General features: G+C 42.7%; 1 protein-coding gene across 5 annotated transcripts in view; it reads right to left on the reverse strand.

Moving 5' to 3' along the window:
• Window positions 1–4,107: 4,107 nt before the first annotated feature.
• TDRD1 (tudor domain containing 1) overlaps window positions 4,108–12,586 on the reverse strand; it is a 39,569-nt gene continuing 31,090 nt past the window's right edge. For 3 of the 5 annotated variants that reach the window (XM_077779576.1, XM_077779574.1, XM_077779573.1), the window contains 5 exons: window positions 9,621–9,788; window positions 7,909–8,136; window positions 7,255–7,304; window positions 7,086–7,173; window positions 4,108–4,562 (listed from right to left, as the gene is read on the reverse strand). In XM_077779576.1, the coding sequence (XP_077635702.1) occupies window positions 4,375–4,562; window positions 7,086–7,173; window positions 7,255–7,304; window positions 7,909–8,136; window positions 9,621–9,788 (722 nt within the window). In that variant the 3' untranslated portion in view covers window positions 4,108–4,374. Of the gene's footprint in view, window positions 4,563–7,080; window positions 7,174–7,254; window positions 7,305–7,908; window positions 8,137–9,620; window positions 9,789–12,586 lie in introns of all 5 variants that reach the window. The other 2 variants (XM_077779575.1, XM_077779577.1) reach the window with 2 other exon arrangements.

Below are 12,586 nucleotides of genomic sequence, written 5' to 3' on the forward strand. Positions count from 1 at the left end.
ATTGGAGGGTAGTTCACATTTTCATTCCATGATTAAGAAATAAAGGGCTACAACTGTAAATACCGGTGGAGAGATTAGTTCTTTCAAACTCCTTCACATCAAAGTATAGTCAGTCTGTCCCAGATGCCTATCAGATCTTTCTATCAGATGTGCATTCGGGGAGGAGGGAAATGCAGGTGGCCCAAGCTATGGAGACGGACGAGTGGGAGACTAGCAGGGCTGGAGGCTTTTTACCCAAAAAGCTGGGCAACCCCTCCTTTGTGAAGATCTGTAGAAATTTTAAAAGGTCACTTTGAAGGGCCATCGTCCCAAAGAGTCTGTGAGCCCCTTCCTTCCAAGGACTTTGCTCATCTTTGCAGCCCCAGTGCTTGCTGACGGTGAGAGTCCTTTGCCAATGTGAATCGCGCCGTACAGCAGGTCTCGGTGGAGAACACACAAGGCACGAAGACAACTGTGAATTTCACGCAGAGGTAACGGACTCGAGCACTCAGCGATACACAGTGGGGACACCAGATGTTGTGGAATGACCACAGCTTTGGAAATGAGGGAGTCTGGGATTCCCCCGTTCAGCTCCCTTACCTACTAGCTTTGTGACAGAGGAAAGATGCTTAATTTTTGACTGCTCAGTTTTCTGGCCTATGAAATTAAAGGTTCATGAGTACAAACGGTTCTCAAACCTGTGGAAGCCCCCAATTTTTGTACCCACCCCCATCATTTGGACCCCCAAATGATGAAAGGTGAAACACGTATGAAAAGCCCCAAAGGAGATGTTACAGAGCCGTAAACATGGACTTCCCAAAACCCTCTTGAGAAGTGAAAGAACAGGCGACAGTGCGTATTACATGACCAGGAAGCCATCCCAGAGGAAATCAAGGGCCTGATTCTGCAGTGCTCCACGGGCAGCAAAAACCATGGACCCGAGGGCAAGAAGAGAGAACAAAGTAGTGGCCGCACGACATGAGGAATAGAAACACTGCATCTCGAAGACCAGACCCTTAGGCTGGGGGTAGACACCAGTTGCTCTAAGGTTTAAAACATACAACCCAGCTCTGTCATGACAGTGAGAATTACACGTAAGGTTACTGGATTTGCTTTTGGGAAATGTGATGCTTTCTGGCTGAATCAGGGAAACACGGAATGTCACCAAAGGCAAAGGCCTGGGTAACATCAGTCATTCGACCCACACCCAAACCCGTGTAAGCACTCTCCTTCAAACTGCCAATTCTTCCAAATTTTATGTCTTCCATTTCACACATGTATGAATGCTTTATGGGTTCACTGAATGCATTTCTAGAGAAATCTAGGCACACCCGTGGGGGCAGAATGGGCTTCTGACTTCGAATTAGCCTCACAGTCGGTCTCACTTCCTGGAAGGCTTCCTATCACTGCTTGGTTTTAAAAAAGGCATCATCCGAGTCTCACAGTAAAAAGGGAAGCACAGGAAAATGGCCGAGGCAGGGCAGCTAAAGTCCTCAATGAAACCCAAATCCAGGTTATCTGAAAGCTACTGCTGAGGTCAGAGAAGCTTCCCACGGAGGATGGACTGCAGTATCTAAACAGGAAGTTGACCAAGGTTCGGGGCAGCAGACAAATGTGTTGGTTCTCTGTGCAGATGTGCAGTAACTGAACCTCTTTTTAATCCAGCAAGCAGAATCACCCTCCAGGGGTTGAGAGCCCAGGACCACAGGCTTCCCTCCAATTCCCTTTATCTGGAAAAACAAAGCAAAAGCCATCCTTGACAATCCTGTATGTTTAATGAGTAAGCATTGCTTGGGTGCCTGGCCGGCTACGGGTCCACCAGCAGACGAGTAGCCTAGGCGAGCCTCTCTGGCCAACCCCCGAAGGGCTCAATTTGCCGCGTCCCGGCAGTAGCTGTATCATTGATGAGCCCACCAGTTACACTACTGGTTGACTGCTCTGGGCTAGCAGCCTCCCAGTATTCGGCCTCAAGATCACTTAATTCCTCTCCTGGAATCTGGCTGTTTAGGGCCCTGCAGAGAAGGATCCTCACCTACTGGTTTTCTGGAGCATTTACTATATAGCAAGAGAGCTCAAGTTCAGAAAACGAGTCCCCTTCATTCACAGTTTTCAGGCTTTTACATTTCTAGTTGCCCCAACAAAAGAATTCTACCAAAAGGCATATCAAATACACCTTCTCAGACACACCTTTATCACAATATTTACATGTCCTTTGCCATGGAATAATTTGTTTGGCTATATGGTTTCAGCAATGTGGTACTTATCTGACTGAGCTACATATTTTGAGGGAAACTGAACACCAGGTGTGACAGATCACACACGGCCCTAATAATTAGAAACAGCACCTACTTCAATCTCAGGCAAGTAGAGGTCAGTAAATATTTGAATGTTAATAATGTTACAGTAGGTCCATCAAAAATATAGCTATTGCTAGACCCAGCAATTGCACTACTAGGAATTTGTCCAAAGGATACAAGAATGCTGATTCGAAGGGGCACATCCACTCCAATGTTTACACAGCACTATCAGCAATAGCCAAACTATAGCAAGAGCCTAAATGTCCATCGACTGATGAATGAAGAAAATGTGATACACACACACACACACACAAACACACTCTGTAGAATATTACTCACTGATCAAAAGAATGAAGTCTTGCCATTTGCAATAACATGGATGGAACTAAGTGTATAATGGTAAGTGAAGTCAGGGAAAGAAAAATATCTGATTTCACTCATGTGGAATTTAAGAAACAAAATAGATGAACATACAAAAAGGGAAAAAAAAACAGAGGGAACAAACCATAGAGACTCTTAAATACAGAGAGCAAACTGAGGGGTGCAGGAGGGCTGTTGGATGGGGGATGGGCATTAACAAGGGCACTTATCCGGATGAGCACTGGGTGTCACATGTAAATGATGAATCACTAAATTCTTCTGAAACCATTACTATGCTATGTGTTAACTAGCTTGGATTTAAGTAAAATTTTAAAAAGTAAAGTGGGTCCAGTATAGGATTATGTAAAATTAATCCAGATCTTTAATTGTGAAACTAGTACTACAGACAGTATTAGTCTCTTTTGGGGAATAAGAAACGGCTGAATCACCATATTAAACTCCATTTAATTAAACTCTTTGTATTCAAATTTCCAGCACCATGTAAAACCTTGGAATCTTAAACTTTAGATTTTTTTGTGCGTGTTCTCTGACTTGCTTCTCTACTTTTCCACAATGAAAAGGCCAATTTTCTGATTCCACAATTTTCATTTGTATTCTCACCATGGCTGGAATTGAACGGAGAACGAAGCATCCAAGGCTCCAAACATGTACAAATAAGAAAAAGAAGTTAGCAAATTAGCCGTAAGAACACAGGGTTGAAAAGTGAAAGGATTTTGAGCAAAGCAGCATACATTTTTATCTAATAAAGGCACATCAGGAGCTCAGTTGGTTAAACATCTGACTTCAGCTAATGTCATGATCTTGCAGTTTGCTAGTTCAAGCCCCACACTGGGCTCTGCGCTCACAACACAGAGGCTGCTTGGGATTCTCTCCCCCTCTCCCAAATAACTTAAAAAAAAAAAAAAAAAAAAAAAAAGCCACATCAATGCTCAAACAACTTTTTACATGAAAAAATTTTCCATTTAATCTGGCTAACGCATATTATCAGTAGAAGCAAAATAAATGAAGTCTTAAAATTCCTTGAGTTGGTGACACCTTTTTAGGTTATGAGTCTGATACTAAATCATGGACAATTTCCCAACAGAAACTTATAGGCTGGCCAGAAAGTCAGCTGGCCCATAATTCTGCACATGCTTAGGAGAAACTAAGATTCCTTTATGTGCTTCAAGAAAAATACATACTCTAACTTCAATTTTTAACTTAAACTAACTGTATTTGTACCTCAGGAAATGTAAATCCTACGTACAATAAAAAGTCCAGACGGTGGCCGATCTGGAAGCGTCGGGACGGCAGAAGCAGAGAAAGTCCCTTCCACAGCTGAGGAGGGGTTGAGCGCCCAAGGACAGAGTCTGTGCCCAGAGGCCATAGGAAAAGAGATCCTAGTCAGGATGGAGAAAGCAGTTCATGACCTCAAGAGTGGCCATTTGGAAAAGAGGAGCCAGGACTGAAGCAACAACAAGCCAAACAACATTTATTAAGTGGAAGCAGCAGATGATGTCAGAGAGCAGGGCATGTTTTATTACCAAGTATTTCAAACATACAGAAAAATCCAAACGAACTCCTGCATCTATCAGTTCGATTTATCTGTTAGTAACACAAAGCTCTATTTTCTTCAGGGTTACCTGTAAGTCCTAAAAATTTATATTCACAGTAGAAAATCCCTATGTATCCCTTCCCGATATCCCCATGAGTACGGTATGAAACTTTGATGCAAGACTTATTTATTTGGGAGGAAGAACTCAGAGGAAAAAAAACAAAACTTCCCAACCCAACAGAAGAGCGGCAAGCACACAGAAATGGAGGCACAGAAGACAACTTTCACAACAGACACGCAGGATGCTGTGCTGCCTCTAAGTCTGGCCTCCGGTGTTTCCCCTAAGCGTGGATCTCCGAGACAGACTGCTTCTGAAAGAGAAAAATCAACTCTCATTATGCCTTATATGGACACTCAATCACTATGCTTAATTTCTAAAGTGCAAGCCAACCAAAGTGCATGTTTGAATCAGATCTTTTACAGAAATCCGCCGCCACAGAGCTGTGCACTGGCCACCGTGACTTAGACCGTCCCCGACCGGAGCGAAACAGAGCTGTGTGCGCTCTCCTTCAGATGTGGAACGCTACAGTGACTTATGTGCTCCAGTACTTATTTATCATGTCTTCTGTGACAGTCACCACGGCCTTCCTGGTTGGGCAATTTTACGGTTATTAAAAAATTTCTCCAGAAAAGATGAAACACTTCAATTTTAAACACATTTTCTCTGTATCTAAGATCAATTTAAAAGAGTGAATATTTAACTGCATTTTCACTATAATGCAGTATACTTAAGCAACCATGTATGTAATTTTTAATTTTTTTTGTCTCAGTTTATCCATTTATTTTGTGTGAGAGAGAGAGAACACGAGCATGGGTAGGGGGGAGAGGGAGACAGAATCACAAGCAGGCTCTGTGCCATCCGCATGGAGCCCAATGTGGGGCTTGAACTCACAAACCAAGAAATCATGACCTGAGCCGAAACCCAGAGTCAGACACTTAACCCATGGAGCCCCCCAGGCATCCTGTGATTTTTGCTAATGTAACTCCTGGAAGGGTGAGGAGCAAAGGACACTGCAGCACAACAGGCCAGGAAGCAGCGAGGGGCAGCAGAGAGAGCTGAGCTTAGAGTCTATGACCTGGTTGTGTGTGTGTGTGTGTGTGACCTAGTGCGGTCATTCAACCTCTCTGAGCCTTAGCCTCATCTGTATAGTGGGGTCATACTTTCTTTTCAGGGCTACTGTAATGATTAAGTATGTACCTAGATGTTCAAGTGCTTTTAAAACAATACATAAGGTGTTACACCATATTCAAATGTAGATAAAACATGTATTTACTTCCACAGTAAAGGAAAGGCCAGTTCAACTACTATTCTTTAAATCAAATTGTGTTTTTTTTTTAAGCAAGGTCTTCAATTTATGTAGAAACAAAAGCAAATACAACTTTCATCTCGTGTGGGTAGCACTCTCAATATCCTTATGAAAAAAGCCTATTACACAGATAAAAACTATGATGATTTGGTGCTAGGACTACATTCCAGAAGTCCATGTCATTGCATGTCCCTTAATCTATGAAATTATCATTAAACTTAAGATTTTACTTTAAATTGTTTTTAAGATTTTAGACTCAGGTACACAGGACATCCGTCAAGCCTGAAATGGAATGTATCAGAAAGGACTGAAGGTTGTCATTGCAATGGTAAGTCGGCATTTATTAGAAACAGCCCAAAACTTCTGAAGGAGATACGCCAGGAGACTCAAAACTATTGCTCTAGCATTAACGGCACTCTGCTCGGAATTCAGCTGCACTTTGTTAGAAACAAAACCGCTATACGTTACCACACGCACAAAGTGTGTGAACTCACGCAACAGGCCCCTGCTGGAGAGTCCGCGCGCCCACACAGGGCAGCACATCCCGCGGGCCACCTGCAAAGGTCTGTCTGCCGCGGGCTGCGCTGTAGCCAGCGAGAGCGCACGGAGTCCAAGAGCCTTTGCTTTTGGCTGGAATTCTATCAATTCGACATTGCAGGATTCGACAATTTCATTTTAATCAGAAATTCTAATTGGCTACTGGTCACAAAGTACTTCTGAGGGCTCTCTTAGAACAAAGCATCCCAGAAAAAAAAACAAAAAAAAAACACACCCAAAAAATGTGGGGGAACTGCTGTTTAAAACTCAACAATTATCATTTTTTTAAAAAAATTTTTAATATTTTATTTGAGAGAGAGAACAATTTTCAGAGAGAGAGAGACAGCGTGAGCAGGAGAGGGGCACAGAGAGAGGGAGACACAGAATCTGAAACAGGCTCCAGGCTCTGAGCTGTCAGCACAGAGCCCGACGCGGGGCTCGAACCCACAAACTGTGAGATCATGACCTGAGCCGAAGTCGGACGCTCAACCGACTGAGCCACCCAGGCGCCCCTCATCTTTAAGCACTAGAATCACCACCAGAGAGATTTTGTTTTGAAATGAAATACACTATTGGGGAAGCCCATTTTCCATTCTTGGCCCTTTAAAACCTCTTCACAAAAAGTGCTCCACATCTTTACAGCAACATGCAGAAGTGAGAGTTCATATCCTACAAAGACTTTGAGGCAAAGCGTCACCTCACAACAATTTTTACAAGTCTCTCCACGCACCACTAACGTCGGCACCCAGAAGCGACCAACAGTAAGGTGAACACCCCTGGGCTCAGTCCCGCTAACCGCCAACTTCAGATTATCAACTAAAACTTGGGAAGACAGCAAACACACTACAGCCAGACCTCAGCTCATGAGGGGACAAACTAGAGAACAGCCTCACGACGTGCTTCACGTGCTCAGCTCCACCCTGACGCGCCTCGAGGGGTCCTGCTGGTGGTCACAGAAGTGGTGAAAACATCAAATTTAACTTACTTAACTCTTCAACAATTTTTTCATTTCAATAAATTTATTTTGACTGATTGGATTGTTTAAGAGGAAGAGAAGAATCTGTTCGTGTTTTTCAACCTATGGGCAGAAAAGAAATAGTATTATTTCATTTCTAAAAATGTAAGGAGTATAATTTCACTTCAGAGAAATTCAACCCACTTGTTTCCGTAACTCTGTGCAACAGCAATTCATCCTACACGTCTCAGTTTCTAGAAGCAAATACAAAAAGTCGTTAGACAGCATACACCATACCTAACAGAAACACTGATGAGGCTGGATATGCACAGCTGGGCCCCTTAGGCACAGGTTCTCACTGTAGAGGACTTGATCCATTGCTTCTCATTTGGGCTTTAATATTTTCTACTACTGTGTCCTAGTTTTCACCAAGTTAATGCCCTCCTCTCCAGGATTTCAGGTCCTTTGCCTATCATATATGGGCTACCTCTTCAGCCGAGGGCAGGCCTGCCAAATAATCATCTTGTGAGATAACCAGAAGATCTAACCTAAAAAATGCAAACTCTTCTCACTTTGGTCAGGGGCAAAAGTAAGCTGGAAGGTATTCTGAGTGCGAGACACTCCTAAGGATCTTGGGCATCAATCTATCAGCAATGCCTCTGCGCCCAAGCTAAGGAAAATCTGGACCGGGAAGCCAGCCTCCACCCAGTGTGTCCCCATGCCACCAGACTTACACAGGGGGAAGAGGAAGGGAACGTGACCACGGAGAGGAAGGGAAGTCCAGGTCACCTATTGGGATTACATCTGTTCTTGCTTACACTTAACGTCTGTCATTAATTAAACTTGAAAAAAAGATACCTGTATTGAAAGCACTTTGCTTTTTAGATGTGGTATTTTTTGTCAGACCATAAGTCACCAGCTTATCAGATATACTGACAGTACCATTTTCAGAGCATTTCTCAACTGACACTGTATGGACATTGTTTGTAATTCCTTTTATGGAAAGCATTACACACTGATTCAGCATGAAATTTTTTAGTAGTTCTATCACTAACTGAGAGCAGCTTCCATTCAATTCCATTAGTCCTGGGGGGAAAAAATGGAAAATTAATCTTCAAGTTCCTTAAAGAAAGATAAATATTTACATACATCATCTAAAGATAATAAGGAAAAGGGTGCCTGCGTGGCTCAGTCGGTTATGTGTCTGACTCTCAGTTTCAGCTCAGTTTGTGAGTTTGAGACCCACCACAGGCTGCAAGCTGGCTTTGGTGGAGCCTGTTTGGGATTCTCTCTCTCTGTCCCTCCCCCATTCATGCGGTCTCTCTCCCTCTCTCTAAATAAATAAATAAAAAGTAATAATAAAGATAATAAGCAAAAGCCTCACTTACTCCAGCTGGGTTTAGGTACGCTTTGATGTACAATAGCTGTTGCATTAAAAAAAAAAATCACTCAATAAATATTCATTGATCACTATTATGTATCAAGCACTAATCTGAGTCTGGAGGGAATAAAACAGACAACAGTCTGCTGCCAAGGACATACGTCCTAATAGGGGTGGCAAATAATAAAGATAATTTTCCAACTCTCTCCCCATTCAAGGCAGACTACGAGGTAATGAGTGAGCTATTATCTGCTGGGAGCGCCAGGTAACCAAATCAGGAGTAAGAGTAAAAAGCTACTTTAGCATTTTTGTTCGCTTTACTCAAACACCAAATGAAGGAGCTGAATATATGCAGATACAGTGCACAGGAAATTAGCCTGAATGGTGTCGTCTGAATGTTTCTCGTCTCTAAGAGCCACGACAGAGCAGAGAGGCCCTCAGATAAGGGTCAGAAGGCCCAGCTCTCCCCGCCCCGGCCACTTCTAGCTGTGCAGCCCAGGGCCAAACACAATCTCTGAACAGCGATGGGCTAACAATATAATTTTTGTGAGAATGAAATAAAGAATAGAAGATATGAGGGGCGCCTGGGTGGCTTAGTCGGTTAAGCGTCCGACTCTTGCTTAGGTCATGATCTTGCGGTTCGTGCGTTCGAGCCCCGCGTCACGCTCTGTGCTGACTGCCAGCTCAGAGCCTGGAGCCTGTTTCAGTCTGTGACTCCCTCTCTCTCTGACCCTCCCCTGCTCACGCTGTCTCTCTCTCCTAGAAATAAATAGAAAATAAAAATTTAGAAAAAAAAATAGAAGATATGAAATTTTTTTAGTATACTCTGCTTGATGTTTAGAAATCTGGGGGGGCGCCTGGGTGGCTCAGTCAGTTAAGCATCCAACTTCGGCTCAGGTCATGATCTCATGGTGTGTGGGTTCGAGCCCCAAGTCGGGCTCTGTGCTGAAAGCCAGCTAAGAGCCTGGAACCAGTTTCAGATTCTGCATCTCCCTTTCTCTCTCACCCTCCCCTGCTCACGCTGTCTCTCTCTCACGTGTGCGCGCGTTCTCTCTCTCTCTCTCTCAGAAATAAAACATTAAAAAAATCTGGGAAGTTACTGAAATACCCATTTGATTCATACATAGGGCTATAAAACAAAGGGAAAACCACACAGACATCCCAACTGGAAAGTGACTTAACTGCCTACCTTCAAGCGAACATTTAATAATTTGGAAAGGAAGCTCCAGGTGGCTGGTAGAAATTGGCTGCACTCTGGAAAACGGCAGAGTTTCAATGTTTCCATAGTCTACATAGAGAACTTTCACATCAGCATCTGATGTCTCCAGAACAATGGCACGGTACCAGAAGTCATCATCTGAAAATATAATGGAATCTTAGGTGAAAAGGTACATTCAATGACTCCCTCCCTCCCTTAAGACGGCTACTCAGTTATTTACATCACTGAAAATTTTTGGTTACAGTCCAGATGAAACACAAGCATCACCTCCACTCCTTCCAGAATCTACTAAAAAGACAATTATACATTTAAAAAAGAAAAAAGTACAAAACCACAAGGATAGAGAAGAAGAGAGAAGACAATATTCGAAGACAGATGCATGAATGGAAATGATGTAGAGGTGCTCAACCAAAGCTGGCTGTGGAGAAGCAAAGAAGCATCTTCATTTGCCATCTCAAATCCCCAAGCCTTAATAACTAACCCATTGAGGGGTGCCTGGGTCGCTCAGTCGACTGAGCATCCGACTTCGGCTCAGGTCATGATCTCACAGTTCGTGGGTTCGAGCCCCGCGTCAGGCTCTGTGCTGACAGCTAGCTCAGAGCCTGGAGCCTGCTTCAGATTCTGTGTCTCCCTTTCTCTCTGACCCTCCCCTGCTCATGTTCTCTCTCTCTCTCTCTCAGAAATAAAAATATTTAAAAAAAAATAACTAACCCATTGAAAGGCAGCAATAAGGATGCAGCTGAGCATCAGGACCGGGTAAAGGAAGCAGACTTACTTCCCAACATATCTCAACAGACTTTAGTTTATAAACACATTTACACATAACACCTATTTCTTAAGTTGCTAAAGAGAATGATCTCTTTTATGTTCATGTGTTTTAATGAAACTTAGAATGCCCTCTTCATTTCCAGGCAACTGCTCCTACTCAAGGGCAGAAGACTAGAGGTTTCTTCTCCAGAGAGGATGAACCAGACAGATTACTGGACTTGAGCACAAGGCAGCGCAGAGAAGGAAGTTTACCAAGAACACGGTCAGGCAAGCTATGCTCTCAAAGCAGGAGATACCCATCCCAAGTGAATGCACCTCAAGATACTCAACAGCAGAAGTCCCACCCAGTGAAATGTCAGGGCCCCATCACCCTACAGTGAAGGCCATCAGAAGCTTCCCATCAGATGCCCCATCATAAGAGAACAGCAAAGGAGCAGACACTTTAAGAAAGCCTCCAACATGACAGAGAAGACCAAAACAAACAGGAAATCCAGAAATAGGGAGAAGATAGTGAAAATTAGAATGATTTTAACATTGCTGGAGAAAATACCTTCCATCCGTGAAATAACAAGACATTAAAAACACACACACTTGACAAGACAAACAAAGTTGCTGAAACTAGAGATGTGGTATCAGAAGTGAAAACCTCAGTAAGTTGGGAGATAAAATTGAGGAACTCTCTTGAAAACAATGAAAAAAGGTGAGAAAGAAAAGAGGAAACTTAGCAGAAGAGTTTCAAGTCCAACATTAGAATATTTGGAGTTCCTAAAAGAACAGAAAATCAAAGAAGGGAATTATAAAATTTCAGAAAGGGGCGCCCAGGTGGCTCAGTCGGTTTAGCATCCAACTTCAGCTCAGGTCATGATCTCACGGTTTGTGGGTTCGAGGCCCATGTCAGGCTCTCTGCTGACAGCCCAGAGCCTGAAGCCTGCTTCAGATTCTGTGTTTCCCTCTCTCTCTCTCTCTCTGCCCCTCCACTGCTCATGCTCTGCCTCTCGGTCTCTCAAAAATAAATAAAATGTTAAAAAATAAAATAAAATTTCAGAAAAATTTCTCAAAACTGAAGCTCATAAATTTCTAAACTTTAGGGCCCACCCACTTACAAGTGCCTAACACAAGGGTGAAAGCTAATACTAAGTCACATCATGAATTTCAGAACAGGGACGAAGAGATTATTACAAGTTCCAGAATTAAAAAATGGACAAAGTTTGGAGAACCTAAATGATCCCTATCTCTTGACCAGAAATATCTACAGTTAAAAAAACAGTAAAAGCAGGCCGCCCTGGCTGGCTCGGTCAGTAGAACATGCAACTCTTGATCTTGGGGTTGTGAGCTTGAACTCCATGTTGGGTGTAGATGCTACTACACAATAAAAAAACTCTTTAAAAAAATAAAAACAGTAAAAGCAATGGCTTCAAAAATTTAAGGGAGGTGCACCTGAGTGGCTCAGTCAACCGACTGAAGCGTTCGACTTCGGCTCAGGTCATGATTTCACCGTTTGTGGGTTCCGAGTCCCACGTCAGGCTCTGTGCTGACAGCTCAGAGCCTGGAGCCTGTCTTCAGATTCTGTCTCTCCCTCTCTCTTTGCCCCTCCCCTGCTCATGCTGTTTCTCTCTCTCAGAAATAAATAAAACATTTAAAAAAATTTTAAATAATAAATTCATTGCTGGCAAGGAGATGATGAACTGGCACTCACAAACTTTGGGCACATGTGGACATTTTTTTTTAAGATGCCCAGAGAGCAATATGGTTCTGGGACTTACAAAACAACTGACATCTTCTGATTCAGGAATTCCCAAAATTTCTGCCCAAGAATATTCACTCCAAGTGTTATTTTTATTCCTAAAAGAAATCTGTTAACATGAAATATTAAACAACAGGACAATGGTTAAAGTGTCCCTGATTCAACAAGTCTGACTTTTCAATGCAGTTATTTTTTTTTAGTACATTCAGAAAGTTCTATAAATTTGCAACTCCTCCACATATAAATATGATGTTATTATCTAGAGCTGATTATCTAGAAATACTGACAGATTTGTAGATATCTACCTATATCCTTATCTAAATATAATCTATGGCTATGGAACAGAACATAGGAATTAAACAGACATCCTTGCCTTTCTTAATTTCTCTAACAAAATGAAACGTGCACTTCGGTAACAAAATAT

This window comes from Crocuta crocuta, unplaced genomic scaffold (genome assembly GCF_008692635.1).
Source record: "Crocuta crocuta isolate KB4526 unplaced genomic scaffold, BGI_CrCroc_1.0 scaffold138, whole genome shotgun sequence".
NCBI classification, from domain to species: Eukaryota; Metazoa; Chordata; class Mammalia; order Carnivora; family Hyaenidae; genus Crocuta; species Crocuta crocuta.